Source organism: Fukomys damarensis, unplaced genomic scaffold (assembly GCF_012274545.1).
Source record: "Fukomys damarensis isolate Sample0158 unplaced genomic scaffold, DMR_v1.0_HiC HiC_scaffold_4, whole genome shotgun sequence".
NCBI lineage: Eukaryota > Metazoa > Chordata > Mammalia > Rodentia > Bathyergidae > Fukomys > Fukomys damarensis.
Window position 1 is genome coordinate 67,974,790 of NW_022900916.1, and position 21,156 is coordinate 67,995,945.

The following is a 21,156-nucleotide window of genomic DNA, read 5'->3' on the forward strand; positions in this document are numbered from 1 at the left end:
TGTAGGAGAATAGATGCACATGGAAAATACAATGTTGAGTGAAATAAACCAGATACACAAGCTTAAATCTTGTATCTCTCATTTGAGTAAGGCAAAGTACAAAGGAAAAAATAAAGGATGGATAGAAGGGGACAAAGAGTAGATAACTCGCAATAGAGAAGCGATCCAAAGGAAAAAGCATGAGCGGTGAGAAGGAGAAAAAAGTAGAAAAAAAGATATGCCTGGTACAGGAACCTAAAACCTTCAATTAGTGTAAAAATTACATGTCATAACGTGAGCTAATACATCAACAGAAATTAGAAATGGGATAAGGGAATTGGAGGAAGAGGGAGAAATGGGGAGGGAAAGGGAAGGGAATTTTTAAAAAGGAACAAGTTGGAACTGGTCGGGGCTGCAAACGTGCACTAAGAAAATGAAAAAGTTAAAAAAAATCCAACTAAGTCATGAAGGGGCTAAGAATACAAGTAGAGTCATTAAGGGACTGAAAATGTTAGTAGTTTTTGTTTTGTTTTGGTACCGGGGATCAAACTCGGGTCCTTGTGCTTGAGAGGCAGGTGGCGGAACCTCAGAGCTAAATCCCCAGCCCCAAGGGACTGAAAATGTAAACTGGGTCACCAAGGGTTTCAGCTAAGTACACACAGAATCTTTGCTTGGGAAAGTTCCACCCTTACTTCACGGAGCTAAAGCATTAGTTAAGGCCAAGTGGCTTCCCCTCCTCCTCCCTAAGGAGTTAATGGGTCCTAATATGGACCAAAAAGCCCCTGGAGCCTTCCTCTGTGCTTCCATAAATAAAGCCAGCACTGCCCCAAGGTTTGGACAGAGAAGTTTGTCTAGTCTGTGTCAGGATCTCAAAAGGGACACTTTATGGCATCCGTGGGGCTCACCCTTCTGCAGGGGATGCCAAAACCTAGTTGTCTAGAGGCCCCAAGCCATTCCAACAGGAAACCCTTTGGACCTCAGCACAGTGCAGGTTTCACCAGCCACACCATAAGGAATGGGAAAAGTTTGATCCCTGACGATCTAAAACAGGAACGGCTTATCTACTGTGGAAATACAGTTCAGGACAAACTGGGAAGTGGGACCAGGGATTTAGCTCAGTGGTTCCGCCGCCAGCCTTGCAAACGTAAGGGCCTGAGTTCGATCCCTGGTACCAAACGGGGAAGTGATGAGCAATGGGTATTGGATGATACCTTAAATTATGAGACTATTCTCTAATTACAGCATTTCTGCTAAAATATAAAAGGCAGAATGAAGGAATGAAACCCCTTATGTACAGGCTTTTGTAACCCTACTGAATGATAGGCACAAAAACTAAGAGGATATCTCTGTCCTAGAACTCACACTTGCCTCTCAGGGGATGTGGGTCTCTCTGATCTAATTGATAATACTGGGAAGTCTCTTCTATATCCTCCTTATAATCCCCAGGCCTATAAATCATGCCCCTTTTTAAGTTACAGGTATACAAGCTAGGAACTATGCAAATGAATAACGTGCTTTAAAGGGGAAAAGAAACCACCAGAGAAAGGTTACTTTTCCTTCAGTAGAACCAAACTGGGACTGTGATACTCATGGGGGACTAAGAATGATGTCTGAAATATTAGCCACTCTTACCAGGGAGCTAAGGAGGTGTGCTGAGTCTTTCATAAATACACTACTATAGATCCATCTTCCAGGGAGAGAGAAGCACCAGTGGGACATTGCTTCATCTGTCAGTCAGCCCCAAATATTCAACACAGACTCCAAAAACTTCTGGAGTCCACAGACACCTATGGTCACACTGTGGACACGGCCTTCTCTGTGTTCAACAACCAGGACCCACAGGAGGGGCACAAGAAAAAGGCCAAGAGGATGGCTGTCACAACTGGGCATGCTTTACATCCACCCAGGTAGTCTAGGGGAAACCCAGGGACAACCAGGAAAAGAGTTCCTGTTTCAAATGCAAGAGGGCATGAGATTGCCTCAAACCTCTGTCTGGGCCTTTCTCTGAGTGTGAGACGGCTAATATGCCTGACTTGTGGCATTGGAGATCTGACTTCCCCTCTCCCAGAGACAGGCTAGGCCAGCCAGAACTCTCACTTACTGCTCCGATAACTGAAGAGGCCCAGGGGGACCTGCAACATCCCTGTCCACCGTTATCACAATGTCCTCCAGAGATCCTGGGTGATCTTAGATGTCAAAGGTGAGCTGATCTGACTGCTCACTGATACAGGGGTGGACTCGTTTGTTTTGATTTCTTTCTCTGGAAAAGTCTCCTCTGGGTCTGTAGCCACAGTTGGGTAGGGCAGAGGGACCCCTGGGTTAGAGACCTGTTATTCACCTACTTGTGTATCACTTTGAAGGCCAAAGGTTTAACTCTAAATTTAACTAAAAAGAAACTCCAGTGGTATTTAGAAAACAAACTGGTCCTTCCCCAAGGTACACAGCAAAGGCTATAAAAACATTTCATGATTCCTTCCATATGGGAAGAGATGCTACACAGGAAACAGTCACTCGACTTTTCACAGGACTAGGACTAGCAGCAGCCACCTGACAGGTCTACAAAGCTTCCCCACGCTATGCCCCCATAACCTGGGCAAGCCCAAACTACCTCCTTTAATATAGTGCGTACAGAGGAGAGGGACACACCCTGCGGGGAGGACTGGCAATTAAACTTTACCCACACGCCACTCCGTGGAGGATTCACATAGTAAGTGGTACTCACTGACACCTTTCCAGGCTGAAATGAAGCCTTTCCTGTTTAGAAAAGGCAACAGAGGTATTGAAGGTGCCTCAAGGAAATCGTTCCCGCCAGGGGTATGTGGAACCAAGACATATCATGTAAAGGTACAAAATCCTAATGATGAATGTAACTGTATTGTTTGCTTTAAATCTACCAATAAACTTAATGGGGGAAAAAAAGAAATCATTCCCAGATTTGGACTACCCCAGTCCCTCCATAGTGACAATGCACCTTCTTTTACCTCTCAGGTAACTGGGGAGGTAGTAAAGGCTTTAGGAATAAAGTACTAAAAAAAGGCGGGGGGTGACGGGACACAAAGTATGACCTCCATTCAAATTGGCAGCTTCAATCTTCTGGAGAGGTAGAGAGCGCCAACCAGAACCTAAGGTGAGCTCTGCCAAAACTCTGCCAAGAGACATCGGACTCCTGGCTCTGAATGCTACCAATAGCACTCATGAGGGTTTGTAACATTCCCAAAACTGGTATGTTTTGGGAAACTGAGACGTTACATGAAAGGTCATTTCTATCATTTTACATGACAGTAGACGCAGAGACTACTATGAGACGCGTAAATATTCTCATCAACCTGGGCCAAGCACAACAAGCTATCCGAATGCATGGAAACAGAGACCTCCCAGCTTCTGTTCCGGAAAGACCACCTGTGTCCACCCTGGAGACCAAGTGCTTGTAAAAACTTGGAGAGAGGGAACACCAGCAGACCAGTTAAAGCCAAAATCAGTGGTCATTGTCATACCCACTGAAGAGGTGGCAGAGACAGAAAACTGGATACATCTTTTTAAAATAAAACCAGTCCCATCTGATCACTCAAAAGGAGAAAGCTGCTCCTGTGAACCTCTAGACAACCTGAGATTTCTCTCCAAAAAGCAAGACTCCGGTGCTGTCACAGGAAATGTGAAACTCTGACCTGTTCCTCATATTTGGGCTAACAGTCAAGTTTCTTTCTCCATCAAACACGCAGCTCAATGGTCCGTAACTCTTTTCTCATTGTTTTCGGACAGGTTTTTCTTTCTTGAACCCAGCCAATGAGCCACAGCGCCCCACTGTGGTTGCAGAGTACATAATCCCAGTAGGTAAAATCTACAGCCTCTTTCAGCTTGAAGAAGCTACAGAAGAGACCTAGGCTCCACTCCTCTCAGCACCTTACAAAGAACTGTGTGGATTTGTGTCTCTCGGGGGAAATCACATGCATATTAGGGTGTGGCAAAGCTGGCTGGGGAAGCAGGCAAGACTTATTAATTCCGGAACGCTTGGGAACAAGTCCCAAAGAGCTGTACATGGTCTTCTCAAAAGAACTTGAGCAGGTTTTTCAGTATGATGGCCTAGACCTGACCTCAGCCTGAGGCAAGGGATCCCAGCACCGCCTCTGAGGAGCCATATATAATATATAGAGAAATTCTTCAAGGTTTCCTTGTAATTTGGACAGCATAAAAGTACGCAGATGACATGAAGAGCTCACTATTGTGGCTTTCTTTACGATAGCCCACCCTGCATCATTGAGGGTATTCTCGTCAACCCTTTGACTTGGCCCAATCTCACTATGCAGAGCCAGTTGCTCTCTTGCTCTTCACTTTTGCTTTTTCACATAATCTCTCCTACTGTTTTTCATGTGTTTCATTTAATTCTTTGAGACAAGAACGTCCAGAAAGAGAGGCCAGCAACCCAAAACCTGGTAAAGTTCATTTGGTGAGGAACTACTCATAACAATCTGGCAGCTTCTAAAAAAGACAACATGGAAAATTCAAGATGATGCTAACTTCTCCAGCAAAAGTCTGGCTAACTGTATGTGAAATGTCCTCCAATCTCATCTTGGCTAACATTTTTAAATGAAGTATTTACCTTCTCTCCTAAAAGACTCAAACGGGGCTGATAGAAGATAATATTCCTGCTCCTCCCTCCCCTATTGCCCGTCACCTTGGCTCACCTGTCCCTAAGCAGGCTCACAATTACCCTGCAATGTGGCTCTAGCTGTGACTATTAAGTCCAAAGCCTTCGCTGCCACTGATGTATATTCAAGCACAGGGAGGGGGGAGGTGATAATAATCTAGCATGTACTGAGCCTTTAACTCAGCAGTACTGCTTTATGGGAGCTAATGCTTTCATCTTTATTTGTTTGTATTTAACAGTAGCTAAGTTGTATTAAAGGTAAGAAAAGAAACAGGCAACGCAGAGCCAGTTTGGGCTGAGTAAAAGTAGAGAAAGAAGTACACTTTGCAGTGTGAGGGTGGGCCAGCATGAAATACAGTTGTTTTTTTGGCTTTTGAGACAGGGTCTCGCTATCAGTGCAGGCTGGCCTCAAATTCACAATGCTCCTCCTGCCTCAGCCTCCTGAGTGGTGGGATTACAGGAACATACTACCATGCCCAGCCTTTAGTCTTCACAGCAAGAGCACAAGGTAGGTAATACTGCTCCTGGTTTTTGGTTGCTTGTTTGATTTTTGTTAGAGATTCTTTTTTTCTTCTTCTTCATTAAGTTTATTGGTATTTTTTAGGTATATAGTACAGTTGCATTCATCATTGGGATCTTGTACCTTTACATGACAGATCTTGGTTCTTATCTTTCCCCCATGCCCCTGCCCTCCCTTCACCCCCTCCACCCTTCCCTATTTACAAAGACTTTGTTTCCAGTTTTTCCTTTTCTCATATTTTTTCTTTTCCCTTATTTCCTTTCCCCTACCCTTCCCACTTCCCTATTCCTTTAGCCCTTTTCTTCCTATTTCACTTTATCAATTAAACAATCTGAGCCTTATTTACACTTTTAGTTTTTCACACCAGAGAAACTATTCGGTATTTACACGTGTGTCCTATTTATTTTACTTAAGAGTATGGCCTCAATATGCATCCATTTAGTTATACATGTCCCTAGTTTCGCATTCTGCTTCTGTTTTACAGATGAGTAAAATGAAGCACAGAGAGGTCAAGCCCAAGGTCATAGAGCTGGTAAGCAGAGAAGACAAGATTCAAATCTAGGGAGTTTGGTACCCATGTTCCTAACTACTATGTTTTCCAGGCTCTCAAAGAAAAGATAGTGTAAACACACACACACACACACACACACACACACACACACACACACACACAATTTTTTAAACATATATACAAGGTAAGAAGTAACAGTTATTTCTCCATCTGCTATCTAGTAGTACCCAAAGATTACCAGTCCTGCAAAATTTCAGACAAAAAAAAAAAAGAGGGGTGGTCCATTTCTAAAAGCTGTGCCACACCGAATGCTGTGTCTCTAACTTTGAGATTTGTTTACTAGCATTTTAAAGGTTCTATGAAGTCTTGTAATTAAGGAAATAAGTTTGCTGTCTGCAATCTAGTATTCTCTAAAATAATCTTATCAGGATAACCCTTTTTCAGCAAGACTGTTAATAGCTTTAGCAAGTCATAATCTAGAGCAAGTTTAAATTTTAGAGTTTCCAACAGATAGAGAAAGTTACTGTCTTTCTCTCCTCAAACAGTGGGGGTTTTGTTTTTGTTTTTTCCAGTGCTGGGGATTGAATTAAGGACCTTATGCTTGCAAGGCAGGCATGGCGCCACTGAACTAAATCCCCAGCCCTCAAACAGTGGGTTTTATGGGCCTCTGATTTCACCTACCCAAGAAGCATGAAGGAAGACACGTTCCTACCAGCATTACCAACACCTGTAGCTGTCCCAAAGTCCAAGCTTGCAATAACCTGCACTTTTTTTTTCTACTCATTTCTTACAGGAAAGGCCTGTCTGCTGTGTGCAGGAAGATGTGGGACAGTCACTAGGAAAGAAAGAAGGGGGGGGAAGAAAGAAAGAAAGAGGGAAAGAAAGGAGGGAGGGAGGGAGGGCGGGCAGGCAGAAAAGCAGGGAGCGAGGAAGGAAGGAAGGAAAAAAGAAAGAAAGAAAGGCCACTATTGTAAAAATATTTTAAATGTTCTAAATATTCAATGTACATTTAAATACTAAAGGCTTTGTAGCACTGCAGCAGTTCTCAATGAATCCCTTCATCGTGCTCCTCGCACTCCGAGGGTGCCCATGACATCAAAATTACTTTCATAGTACAAAAAGAGTATTTGTTTGACATGTGTACTGACAGTGGGAAACAAATGGTGGGTAAATCTGTACTCTGCCTTGTGACACACAATCGTACACCATATATGTTTTCTTGAACAAGTGGGGAAATGTAATTATCAATACATGTATGTGCGTGTGTGCATATATATAATGCATCCAAGCACGTGCCGTAAATATTAATATGTTGATTTGTACTTTTTAAATTTATACTCCAAACTTAAAGATTAAGTTTTTTTCTTTAAAATGCACAGACTCACTAGGCACAGTAGCTCACACCTGTAACCCCAGCTACTCAGGAGGCTGAGGCAGGCAGAAAGGATTGCATGTCTGATGACAGTCTAAGCAACTTAGACCCTGTCTCACACAATGAAATAAAAGGGCCAGGAAGTAGCTCAGCACTAACGTGCTTGACTCACGTGTGCAAGGCACTCCCTGGGTTCAATCCACAGCATCAAAGGGAAAAAAAGAACCACAGACCCATATGGGGAGAAAAACTCAGTGAAATATAATTTAACTTTGCTGCTGAAAATGTCTTCCTTCTTCTTCTCTAAATTGATAGAAAGGTCTCCATAAAGTTCCAGTTAATACATAAGACATTAAAGTACATTTTAATCAAAGGAGACAGAAAGGGGAATCAACAAATTGTGGGGAGAAGGAAAAAATGGAAACAAAGTCTTTGTAAATAGGGGAGGGTAGAGGGGATGAAGGGAGGGCAGGGGCATGGGGGAAAATGGGAACGAAGAAGATATATTTTTAAAGTACCTATAAATTCAGTAAAATAAAAAAAAATGTGAGGAAGAAGCAACAGGAAAGAGTAGAGAGAAAAAAAGAGTCAGGAAAAAAAGCAAATGAGATTTTACACATCATTCACATCATTTTTTTTTTAAGTGCTCACATTCCAAAATGACAGAATTTACAGGTGTGATAAATGTAGTCCTCAAACAAATGACTCAAAAAAGTGACATCTACGTACCTGGTATTTCTTAAACTCTCTGTTCAGCTGGAGAACTGTGCTGTGTGGGGGTCCTTCCTCCTGGTTTCCAATGCCTCGGCTTCCTCGGAATGAGGAAAGGGCAGCCTTCCTGACCTCCCGAGTCATGTTAAACCACTCCTGCAGCTTGTGCTGCTGCTGTTGGTTTAGACTGACAGCATCTCTTAAGTCCAGCAGGAAGGTGACGGCTTCCTCTACACAATTTTGGTAGCCTAGACACTCCCCTTGTAGCTGAGCTACTTGCTCTTCAAGAGAATGGATCCTGTTTTTATCAGGTGCGGCCTCTGGAGGGATCTGGCTAGTGTGACTGACACCAGTCTGCTGGCTTTGCAAAGCCTCTCGAAGCAACTTAATCTCAAATTCCATTTCATCCATACGGCCTGACTCAGGGCTAAAGTTCAAAGTGGGCTTGTTTCGAATGTTCCGTGCTCTGTTGGCATATTTGAGAGAATTTAAGGACTCATCAAAGTCTGAGGAGGATGGGCTGACACAGGTGATCATGACGGTCTTGGCACTGCCTCCCAGGGAGTCCTTCAGGAGCCGGGTAATTTTAGCATCCCTGTACGGGACGTGTGAACTCTTCTTGCGTGGGTCCCCAAGGGCACTGATCACATTTCCTAAAGCCAGCAATCCACTGTTGATTTGAATGGATTCTTTGAACCGTTCACCAGTATTTCCTGTTTTGGTTACTCTTTCTGACCCAGCCAAATCCACAAAGTGGAACTTGGAGACGATACGCCGATGGGCATACCATGATCCACCTTCCCCTGCCCCCGGATTTCTTTCCACTTGACAGACGCTGATGGTGAAAATCGCATGGGACCTGCTGGAGTGCTCGTTCATCTGGGTGGTGCCTGTGTGCCGGGCGGCGTTTCCCATCTCCAGGAGACTCAGCACTTCGTCCACGCTTTCCACACGGCACTCCTTGGCCCCAACAATCACTTCAAACAGCAACAACAAGTTTTAAAACCAGGTTCACATCAAAATTCAGTACAGTAAATAAAGCACACAAGCTATCGTTCTTTTTTTTTCGGGGGGGGGTACCAGGGATTGAACTCGGGACCTTGCATTTGCGAGGCAGGTGGTGGAACCACTAGTTAAATCCCCAGCCCCCAAGCTATCATTTCTTAAGAGCCCAGTGTAGTCCTTCAAACAAAATCGACAGCATCACAAACAACAGTACATCAGCAACATGGTTAGTTTTAGAAACTCTAAAATGGATCATTTTAATAGCGTTCATTTTGATGTTTAAAAAGATGTAACTCTTTAAAAAAAATCTAGTCTTTCAGGAGTCAGACACCATACTTTTTAAAATGACAAAAGAAAATCTCTTGGGCTCAGGGCATAGCTCAGTGGTAAGTATACGCTTAAATTCTATCCTTGAACACCAAAAGCAAATAAACAAACCCCTTCTTGTTTCAATATTTTGACTTCTAAATTAATTAAAACTATATTAACTAAGCTGGGCAAGGTAGCACATGCCTGTAACCTCAGCACTCAGGAGGCAGAGGCAAGAGGATTGCCTCGAGTTCGAGGCTAGCCTGGGCTACATAGTGAGTTCAGAGCCAGCCTGAACAACAACAAAAAAAGCAACACTGTCTCAAAAAAAAAAAAAAAAAACCTAAATATTAAATATTTAACTCAAAAGTTAATCAGAAAGGGCCAGGGATTTACCTTAGTGGTTCCACTGCCTGCCTCACAAGTGCAAGGTCCAGAGTTCAATCACAGGTACCAAAAAAAAAAAGTCAATCAGGAGTAAATTTATTAAAAGAAGTTTCTTTTCAGTTTCGTTAATATTCAAGCCATCTTTGGCTAGGTTTTTTGTATTGTACAGTCATAATCAAGGCTTAAATGAAGAGTTTGATATAAATAAAATAGGTCTAGGGCTGGAGATTTAGCTCAGTGGTTCCAGTGCCTGCCTCACAAGTACAAGGGCCCGAGTTCAATCCCTGGTACCAAATAAGATAGATAGATAGGTAGGTAGATAGATAGATAGATGAAAAGAAGAAAGAAAGAAAGAAAGAAAAGAGAAAGAAAGAAAGAAAAAGAAAGAAAGAAAGAAAGAAAGAAAGAAAGAAAGAAAGAGAAAGAAAAGAGAAAGAAAGAAAGAAAAAGAAAGAAAGAAAGAAAGAAAGAAAGAAAGAAAGAAAGAAAGAAAGAAAGAAAGAAAGAAAGAAAGAAAGAAAGAAAGAAAGAAAATAGGTCCCTGTATAGTTCAGGCTGGCCTTGAACCCACTGTGATCATCCTGCAGCCTCCCAAGTGCTGGGATTACAGGAATGTGCCACCACTCTCAGAAAGGTCATTCATTTTAAAAACACATCTGCCCTACACAGTATCAGTGTAAGAAAATAGAGAAGAGGGCAATTCAAAAAAAGCAAAAAGCTTTCTATTTCAAAGGCAGAATAAGTAACTCAAGCACAAGTTAAGCTTACCATCTGCATTAACTGTGCCTAAAGATATTTATTAAAGGAAAAAATAGCCACATTTGGGATTTGAGCCAAAAGGATAAAGCTCCTGATTCCTCGCAAATTATAGTGGCATGCCGGGCCCATGCCATAACTCTGTCATGTCACTGTTTCTTTGAAAAATAATCATTTCACTTATATTACAATGGTATCATGCAAACTTAACTTGTTTCACAATTTTGGGAAAGATGGCCATGTTTGTGTGTGGTAAAGATGACTATGGTCTTGTTTGTCACCCAAGGCAGACTTTAGAAACAAAAACAAAATTTTGGCATCATGATCCTTTTAATAACTAACTTCAATTCAAGTTCTAAAGAACCTATAAACAAGCAGTACTAAAATATGAGGGTTTATATAATATGGAAATGGAAATCATAGTAAAACACGCTATAACTCACTGATTCTCAAATCCATTTGTGAGTCACCTAACTTTATTTAAAGAAATCAAAAAAACAAAAACATTATTAATGCATAGGTCCCATCCCAAACCAATTAAATCAGAATCTCTAAGAAGTGAGGCCCAGAATTCAGTATTTTTTAAAAAGACATCAAAAAAATTAAAAATGAAAATAAATAAATAAATAAGACATCACTGCTTCAGAGAAGTACTGCAGAAATTTGTAAAACCAGCGTACACTGGTTGAGTAGAATACTACATAAGATATATGGCAATTTGTCTTCAGGTAATTTATGTCCTTCCAAAGTTTCTGCACAATTGATACTAGCTTTGGAATATTTTGATCAAATTTATTAGGAGTAGCAGTGTATACTGCTATATTGTTTCATGTTTTACAATCAGCATATATTATTTCAGGTAAAAGATAAAAACATTTAATAATTACATTCTATAAGATTAAAACGTAAAAACATGTCTGAAATCTATCCAGAAGAAATAAACTATACTGAATTACATAAAGAGACCATAAACTACCATGTTCACTTTTCTTTTAAAAAATAAGACAGGGCCAGGTATGGTGGTGCAGCGCCTGTAATCCCAGCACTCAGGAGGCTGAGACAGGAAGATTGCTTTGAGTTCAAGAACACCCTGGGCTACATACTGAGCTCTAGGTCAGTCTCAACTACATAGTGAGACCCTGTCTCAAAAAACCAAATAAATAAATAAATAAATAAAATAAAAAATAAGACAGGGGGCTAAGGGATGTAGCTCAGTGGTTCTACTGCCTGCCTCACAATCACAAGGTTCTGAGTTTGATCCCCAGTACCAAAAAAATAAAGAAAGAAAAGACAAAAACAAACTTCCAGAAATGCCAGGGCTGCAAGAGCTATAAAAACACAAAATTTGGAGTGTGATGATGGATGCCTATAATCCCAGCCCACAGGAGGCTTAGGCAGGAGCATCTCCATGAGGCCAGCCTGGAGCTACATAATGAGTTCAAGGCCAACCTGAACTGCATAGTAAGACCCTATCTCAAAAAAAAAAAAAAAGAATTTAAGGTTTATCGTTCCCTACAGATTACTACTGGAATGAAGATTATAGCATTTTACTTTCTTAAATCCTCAGAAAATCTGCCCAGGGAATTATTATTCTGGCAAGATCTTCAGGAAGATTCTACTAAATGTGTCTGCCAGACAGTCAAGAACAGTCTTGTAATGCTACTGATAATCATCAGAATCTGCAAATAGCCCACATGAGAAACAATGGAATACTAGCTAAATTATTATGACACATTCATAAGAGAAGTTACCACAGGACAATAATCAGAAGTACTAAAATAATGACATGTGAAAATGCTCACAATATACATGTTCATGTGAGGATGTAAATACATTTTTTTAAATGTATGTACACAGACACGGAGGGAAACACACCAAAGACAGAAACTGCAGGCCGGAGTTTTAGCCCAGTGGGACAGTGCCTGCCTAGCACGCACAATGCCCTGGTTTGACCCTTAGCACACCAGGGGGTGGTACACCACACAGAGGTACTTCTAGGTTCCTGGATCAACCACCATCTTTAACTTTCTCAGTTTTCTATGCTTTCAAAATGTTCTAGGATAAAAATACTAGTTTTTAAATCAGAAAAACAGAAATTGCTACTTTTAAAAACAATTGCATTTTGACCCTCCTATTTAATCTCCCACTTCCACACAAATGTGTAAGAACTAATGAGATTAACAGTTTACTAGTACAGAAAGTCAGATCTTGAGAAGCATAATGAAGGATGTCAGAATAGTGAAGCAAAAACATAAACTTTAAAAGAAAAAAAGATATAGATGAGGCGAGATAAATCTGAGAGTTCTGGATCGACTTGGATGAACACCTAGAGGAAAAAGCCATTCACAATCTCAGAGTAACTCTGGGTGGAAAACAAATTATACATACAAATACATACGTGTGTGTAGCTGGGCATGGTGGCACACACCTATCATCCCAGCACTCTGGAAGGCTAAGGCAAGAGGATCACAAGTTTAAGCCCAGCCTGGGTAACTTAGCAATTTAATGAGATTGTTTCAAAATAAAAAATAAAAGAACTCGAGGTGGTGCAAGCCTCTTATCCCAGCACTCAGGAGACTGAGTCAGGAGGATCGCTGGGAGGGCAAGGTCAGCCTGTGCTACATAGTGAGTTCAAGGCCAACCTGAGACCCTGTCTCAAAAAACAGACCAAAAAAAAAAAAAAGAAAGAAAGAAAAGCAAAAACAGTTCTGGGGATATAGTTCAGTGCAAAGATTATGGGTTAAATCCCCAAGTACCACAATAAATAAAGTGGATATCATAGTCTCACTTGTGGTCAGCCCAGAGGGTAGCTTCATTAGAACATCATTATCCTGAATTACAAATTAATAACTTTACTTTACCACTTGAGAAATTTAAGACTGATGATATTAAAAACAGGCACTGGCAGCATAGCTTGGGTTTGATCCCTAGCACCAAAAAAAAAAAAAATCATAATAGCAAACTAAAAATAAGTAAAAAGTAAAAACAAATTCATTTTATTCCTATGTCTTTTTATTATTATTTTTGTTTTTTGAGATACAGACTCACTGTGCAGTTCAGGCTGGCCCTGGACTTACTACGTGGACCAGACAGGCTCTGTACTCGATCTTGCAGCAATCCTCCTGCCTTGGCCTCCTGAGTGCTATGGTTACAGGTGCGTGCCACCATATCTATGCCTATTTTTAACAACTCCTAGGAACATAACCAAACACTAAGCATGACACAGGACAGTTTTAGGAAGGCGACCAACCAAGTAGGTTATTTCACCTGTGTTTCCTTTTTCATCTTCTCGGATGTGCAGATCCTTCATGGAGGTCTCCAATTCTAGCAGGTCTCTGAGGTCTTCCTTGTATACTTCTATATAGGATACTTTTACATTAAAGTCACTGGTAGGATTTTCAGAGATGCTCTGAAATATTTCTTGGATCGCTCGAGGAATGATACCCTTTTGACCCTCCACAATTGTAGCTGAAAATTTAGAAAAGGAAAACACATCTGGAGCTTGAAATATAAGGAAAGGTATGACTCAAAATTTATACTTACTAAACTTCTTTTCTTTCCTTTCTCCATTATTATTATTTCTCTGAAACTCACCGGAAATGTTCACAAGCATTCTCTCACTCAGAATTCATGCACTGATTCAGCAAATATCTCATGGCTACTGTGTATCGGGCACTATTTTACGACTCTGGGGCCCATCAGCGAACAAAAAAAGGAGGAAAAAAAGTCTCTGCCTCTGTGGAAAATTCAACTGCAGAGCGAGGTATAACAGCACCAAAGAGCAACTGATAATGCGGTACATGAGGAAAGGCAGAGCAGGGTCAAGGGACTGGGGGCGTGACTACATGGCAGGTGGGAAGTCACAACTATAAAAGGGAGGTCACAGGCATCGCTGGGAAGCTGGCCTTTGAAGAAAGACTTAAAAGAGGCACGGGGTCACTGAGAAGGCACTATACAGGTGTGCTCCAAAACCAAGGGGTCAGTGTGGCCAGAACAGAGGGAGCAAGGGCAGAGGGGCGGAAGGACAGAGGCGACAGGAGCCAGAACACAGAGTTCCTGAAAACTCTTGAGCTTTCTTCATTGCAGTGAGAGCCACTAGAACAGGGCAGGAGCTTACGTTCACCTGAGATTTTTAAAACAACACTCTGCTTGCTATGTTTTTCAGAGTAGAAAGAGGCCACTTAGGAGGTTAATGTAGAATCTGGGAGTCAAGGAGGTTGGGGATAGTCAAGACGGTGGCTCACAGCAGAATGACAACTGGATTCTGGATTTACGTTGAAGAGGGGGCCATTAAGATCTCCTGACAGGATAGGTTTGTCTCTTTCGCATCAACAATACTGTGGTTCATTTCCAGAGAACTGGGGGCTTGGCCAGTTACACTGTATCCTCAGCTCCCCAAATTATTTTGTCAGGATGCTGCTCTTGCAAAGCAGGCAGCGGAACCACTGAGCTAAATCCCGGCCCGGCTCCCCAAATTAATGGAGGTGGTCAGATCCGGGGACAGAGGCAAAGGCCTAGTGTTACGTATGCCCAGAGAACATCACTGTAAGCACACACTACTAAAGAGAGCTCCTGACTAGCGACAGTCATTCAAGTGGAACTGACTGAGAACTCCCCAAGGCATGCGTGTGCGCACAGGCGTACGTGCGCGCACGCGCGCACACACACACACACACACACACACACACACACACCAAAGCAAAAATTCCCCCCAAAACTCCCAACTTCCCCAAAGCTGATCCATGGGGCATGAGTGGGGAGGAAATCAAGCTACATAGCTGAGTTACATGAAATGATAAAACACACAAAGAAAATAATCAGTAAGGTAATCAGCAAGCTCAAAGATTATATATATTAACTAACAGACAATAAACACAACAATCACAGAGCTTACAGAACATTCTAATAAGTTGTCTGAGCTGGGAGTGGTGGCACACACCTCTAATCCCAGCACTCAGGAGGCCAAGACAGGACGGTCACCACAGGTTTGAGATCAGCTTGGGCTACATGGTAAGAGTTCAAGCCCAGCCTGAAATATATAACAAACTACTGTTTCAAAAAGAAAAAGCTATCTTAGAAAAATACAAAACATGAACAACCACATGTAAGAGTTTGTGAAAGGGTACACAACAAATCCAAGAGATACAGAATTCTATTGAAATCATGGGCAGCAGAAGTAACCAGCGTGGGGCCACAGAGATTTAGCTCAGTGGCACCGCACCTGCCTTGTAAACTCAAGGTCCTGATTTCAATCCCTGGTATCACACACACACACACACACACACACACACACACACACACACACACAAAATAGAAGTGACTAGTGTGAAGACAGTGTCAGAACTAGGAGATAAGGCTGATATCAATGACTGAATAATACTCACAGAAACCTCAAAAACAACAACAGAACATGGAAAAAAGATCCAACAGCTTCTAGACAACACAGAGAAGACTAAGATTAACTGAAATTAGTGAAAAATAAGAAGACAGCACAAACAGCATAAAAATTTGTTTACAAAAAACTTTCCAGGTATGGGGAAAGAATTTAACATGCAGATACGAGAGGATATAAGACTAAATAGCCAAGCTCAGAAATGAACATTTCCATAACACATCACAGTCAAAATCCCAAGTCCAACATAAAAACTGAATCTTAAAGCTGTTAGAAAAAAGCAATGAATCATTTCTAAAGGTAAATTGATCACAGTTACAGCAAACTTCTCACCACAAACCTTAAAGAACAGAAGAGCCTGGAATGAAGTGTTTCAAATACTAAAAGAAAACAACTTCCAAACCTGATATATCCTACAAAACTCTCTTTCAAAACTGATAAGAGCCAGGCGTGGTGGTGCAGGCCTGTAATTTCAGCACTCGGGAGGCTGAAGCAGGAGAATTGCTCCAGCCTAGGCTACATACTGAGTTCCAGGTCAGTCTCAACTACTTAATGTGACCTTGTCTCAAAAAAACAAACAGTAAACAAAAAAAAAACCTGATAAAGAAATACAGTTTTCCCCTCATCCCACAAAGAATGGCTGCTATCAAGAAATCACACAATAACAAAAGTTGGCAGGGTTGTGGGGAGAAAGGAACCCTTCTCCATTTGTTAGCAGGAGTGCAGACTGGTGCAACCACAATGGATATCAATATGGAGATACCTCAAAGAGCTGGGACTAGAGGTTCCATTGACCCAGCCATCCCTCTGCTGGGTATCTTTCCAAAGAATTAAAAGAATCATACCACAGTGATATATGCACACCCATGTTTATAGCGGCACAGTTTGTAACAGCTAAAACTTGGAAACAGCCCATTTGCCCATCAGTTGGAAACTGGATAAAGAAGATGTGGTTTTTCTATACAATGGACTACTACTCATCCATAAAGAACAGGAAAGTAGATTCATTGATAGGAAAATGGATACATATTGAGGATATACTCCTAAGTGAAATAAATAAGTCACACATGTGTAAATACTGAACAGTTTCTCTGGTGTGAAAAACTAAAATAGTACTCAAGATCCTAATGGGATAATTAGCAATGTGAAATAGGAAGAAACGGGCTAAAGGTGTAGGGAAAGTGAGAAGGGTAGGGGAAGGGGAATAAGGGAAAAGGAAAAAATGTGAGAAAATGTAAAAATGGAATTAAAGTGTTTGTAGGTGAGGAGCGGGGAGGGGAGCAGGGGGTGAAGGGAGGGTGGGGACAAGGGGAAAAACTGAGAACCAAGACCTGTCATGTAAAGGTACAAGAATCCAGTAATGAATGTAACTGTACTGTCTACCTAGAATGTACCAATAAATTCAATTTAAATTAAAAAAAAAAAGAAGTACAGTTTTCCTATGACAAAGAGCACCTTAAAAAGTCATAATCACCACCCCCAAAATTTCTCAAGGATAAACTAGAAAGAGACAATAAAGCAAGGATGCCAACGGATCCAATGGAATGATTACATCAGGTAGGGTGAACAACTCAGCAAAAGCAGGGAGAAAAAGGAATCAGCAGCAAGAAAATAAGAAGGAGGGAGGAGAAGGAAGGAGGGGAATGGGGAGGGGGAGGAGGAGGAGGAGGAGGAACAGATTGGTAGACAGGATCACAAAACAAAGCCCAGCTGTGTGTGGTGGTGCATGCATGTAATCCCAGCAATCTGGAGGGTGAGGCAGGAGGATAGACCTGAGTTCAAGGCCAGCCTGCACTACAAAGCAAGACCCTGTCTCCAAAAACAAACCAAAAAATGAAACAAACAAAGAAAACCCAACAGTATGCTGTATAATAGAAACATGTTTAATCCAAAAAGAGATTCATACACTAAAATATCAAAGAATGGAAAACAATATTCCATGCATTGGACTCTGAAAACAAATAGCATATCCTGTTTTCAGACAAAATGGACTTCAAACTAAAACTGATAAGAAGAGGCAAGGAGGTAGCCTGGGCCCTGACCCACCAGGGGAAGGAGAGCCACGCCTGCTCCGGCCCCAGCCGCCATCGCTCAAGCACCGGGAAGGTAGCCGCGTGGGCACCCCTGAACCCCCATAAAGCCCCCCCACACACTCTCAGATCCCCTGACTGTGCCAGTCTTTGCACCTACTCTGCAGAGGCAGAGGTGATCATCAAGGGTATTTTTCTGAGTTCCCAACTTTGAACATTTTTAAAGAAAGGGCGTGGGAAACCTGTAATAGAACGTTGTGGAGTTCAACAATTCAGAAGGTTGGGGAACTCAATCTGGGCCTTGCAGAACGAGGTCAGTTAGAGTCATGGGGTTCGGCCATCAGCTAACTGAGACCAGGGGACTTGTATCCTCGCTCTGTCTGAGCCATTAAATGGTAAATATACTATATTGAAAAGTTTGTTCACTGCAGACATGTTCTGGATGGCTTCCTGATTTCAATTTAATTCACATGATTTAAGGGTGATAGACTAGTGACTACCACAGGTGGTCAGTTTCCAAGTTGTGCTTGATCTTAATGTGTTGCTGATTGTATCAGTTGGGATAAAGGATTGTGGTTGATTTGATGAGCTGTTTTCTCTGATGTTATGAAGATGAGAATGTATGTGGGTCATTAGAGACCCAGAACCCAGGGGGCAATTATATCCGGAAGATTTGGGTGATAAACCAGAGATTAAACCAAGGACAGTCTGACAACAAAGATTAAAATGAGAAAACACTTAAGCAAGACACAAGGACAGACTTCCAGTTCACCAATGGCAAACAGTAGGGCAAATGAGGATGAAAAGGCCGATAGTGAACCACCAGGACACCCTGAACTCAAAGCACAGGAAGTGACAAAACAGATCAATCAGGCTCTAGAAAAATTCAAAACAGAAATAATTTCCCAGATAACCATAGAGATAGTGAGCAAAATGGAAGTCGTGATTCAAGACTCTAGAGCAGAAACTGACAAAAACATAGATGAGCTCAGGACCATGATAGAAGCCATGAAGGCCCAGCATAAGAAAGAAATGGAAAAAATAAACACCCAACATAGGAAAGACATGGAATCCATAAAACAGATTCAAACAGATATCCAGGAGATTAAACACTCTATTGAAAGTGTACACAACAGAATAAAAGAATGCAAAGATAGGCTCTCAGATATAGAAGATAAGATTGCAGTCAGTGACCATGAAAAGAGAGGTCTCTTAAAAACAGTAAGGGATCATGAGAAATTGATCCAACAACTCCTAGATGATACAAAGAAGAATAACATAAGACTGATAGGAATACATGAAGTAGCAGGAGAAAATACAAAGGACTTAAAAAAGCTGTTCACAGAATTAATGACAGAAAACTTCCCAAACAGAGGGGAAGAATTTAACATTCAGATAACTGAGGCATATAGGACCCCAACTAGCCACGATCAAAAAAAATCTACACCTAGACATATAATAATCAAGATCCCAGAAACCCAACAGAAGAACAAAATATTACAAGCAGTAAGAGAAAAGAAACAAATCACATACAAAGGAAAGCCCATCAGAATCATAGTAGACTTTTCAACACAAACCCTTGGGGCAAGGAGAGCCTGGAATGAGATATTTCAAGTACTAAAAGAGAACAACCTCCAACCTAGACTGATGTATCCAGCAAAACTCTCTTTCAAAATGGATGGGGAAATAAGACACTTCCACGACAAAGAACACCTGAGAAACTACATGAATACCAAACCAGCACTACAAGCAACTCTAAACGTGATCCTAGAAAAAGATAATGAAAGCAAAAACACCATGTGGACCAAAAGAGCAAAGCAAATAGGCAAGGCAAGAAATTAAAAGGAGAAGGTGAAAAAGTAAAAAGAGTCAACAAAAGGCCAATGACATGTCAATAATAAGTCAGTACATATCAGTTATAACCAGCAATGTCAATGGCCTCAACTCACCAATTGAGAGAAACAGACTGGCAAAATGGAATAAGAAGCAAAATCCAGCAACATGTTGTATACAAGAAACACACCTAGTACAAAAAGAAGCCCATAGACTGAAAGTGAAAAGATAGAAAACAATTCTCCATGTGACAGGAGTCCAGAAAAAAATGGGTAGCAACCTTATTTGCAGACAAAGTAAATTTCAAACCAAAACTGATTCTGGCATTATTGATGTAGGATGGTACTCTACCATACCTCTATGAATGTAAAATATCTTATACCTGCTTTATGATACATAGTAGGGACCATGCTTTATCAGAGCTATGTTTAGTGATATTACTCAGAATGTTCTCTTTCCAGAGGATGATGAAGATGCTAATAAAAAAAATGGTGCCAAAGGAGAACCACACCTGCTCCCAACCCAGCAGCCATTGCTCAAGCGCCGGGAGGTAGGCCGGGCCCCCATCCACGGTGGGAAGGAGAACCACCCCTGCTCCCGACCCAGCAGCCATCTCTCAAGCACCAGGAAGGTAGGCTGGGCCCCGATCCATGGCAGGAAGGAGAACCACGCCTGCTCCTGACCCAGCAGCCATCGCTCAAGTGCCGGGAGGTAGGCCGGCCCCGATCCACCACGGGAAGGATAACCATGCCTGCTTCCGACCCAGCAGCCATAGCTCAAGCACCGGGAAGGTAGGCCAGGCCCCGATCCAAGGCAGGAAGGAGAACCACGCCTGCTCCCGATCCAGCAGCCATTGCTCAAGCGCGGGGAGGTAGGCCGGCCCCGATCCAAGGCAGAAAGGAGAACCATGCCTGCTCCCGACCCAGCAGCCATTGCTCAAGCGCCGGGAAGGTAGCTGGGCGGGCGCCCCTGAACCCCCCATAATTCCCCCCACACACACTCTCAGACCTCCTGACTGTGCAAGTCTTTGGACCCACTCTGCAAAGACAGAGGTGGTCATCAAGGCTATTTTTCTGAGTTCCCAACTTTGAACATCTTTAAAGAAAGGGCGTGGGAAACCTGTAATAGAACGTTGCGGAGTTCAACCATTCAGAAGGATGGGGAACTCAATCTGGGCCTTGCAGACCGAGGTCAGTCAGCATCATGGGGTTCAGCAATCAGCTAACTGAGATCAGGGGTCTTGCATCCTCACTCTGTCTGAGCCATTAAATGGTAAATATACAATATTGAAAAGTTTGTTCACTGCAGACATGTTCTGGACTGCTTCTTGATTTCAATTTCATTCAAATGATTTAAGGGTGATAGACTAGTGACTACCACAGGTGGTCAGTGTCCAAGTTGTGCTTGATCTTAATGTGTTGCTGATTGTATCAGTTGGGATAAAGGATTGTGGTTGATTTGATGAGCTGTTTTCTCTGATGGTATGAAGATGAGAATGTCTGTGGGTCATTAGAGACACAGAAGCTAGGGTGCAACTATATCAGGAAGATTTGGGTGATAAGCCAGAGATTAAACCAAGGACAGTCTGACAACAAAAATTAAAATGAGAAAACACTTAAGCAAGACACAAGGACAGACTTCCAGTTCACCAATGGCAAACAGTAGGGCAAAGGAGGATGAAAAGGCCGATAGTGAACCACCAGAAC

The 21,156-nt window shown here is 42.0% G+C and overlaps 1 protein-coding gene across 5 annotated transcripts in view; it reads right to left on the bottom strand.

Moving 5' to 3' along the window:
- The window catches only part of Kif27 (kinesin family member 27), a 147,953-nt gene that overhangs the window by 91,186 nt on the left and 35,611 nt on the right, over window positions 1-21,156 (bottom strand). For 4 of the 5 annotated variants that reach the window (XM_010632916.3, XM_010632921.3, XM_010632918.3 and 1 more), the window contains 2 exons: window positions 13,463-13,663; window positions 7,757-8,715 (listed from right to left, as the gene is read on the bottom strand). In XM_010632916.3, coding sequence (XP_010631218.1) covers window positions 7,757-8,715; window positions 13,463-13,663 — 1,160 coding nt within the window. The remainder of the gene's footprint in view (window positions 1-7,756; window positions 8,716-13,462; window positions 13,664-21,156) is intronic. The other variant, XM_010632920.3, reaches the window with a different exon arrangement.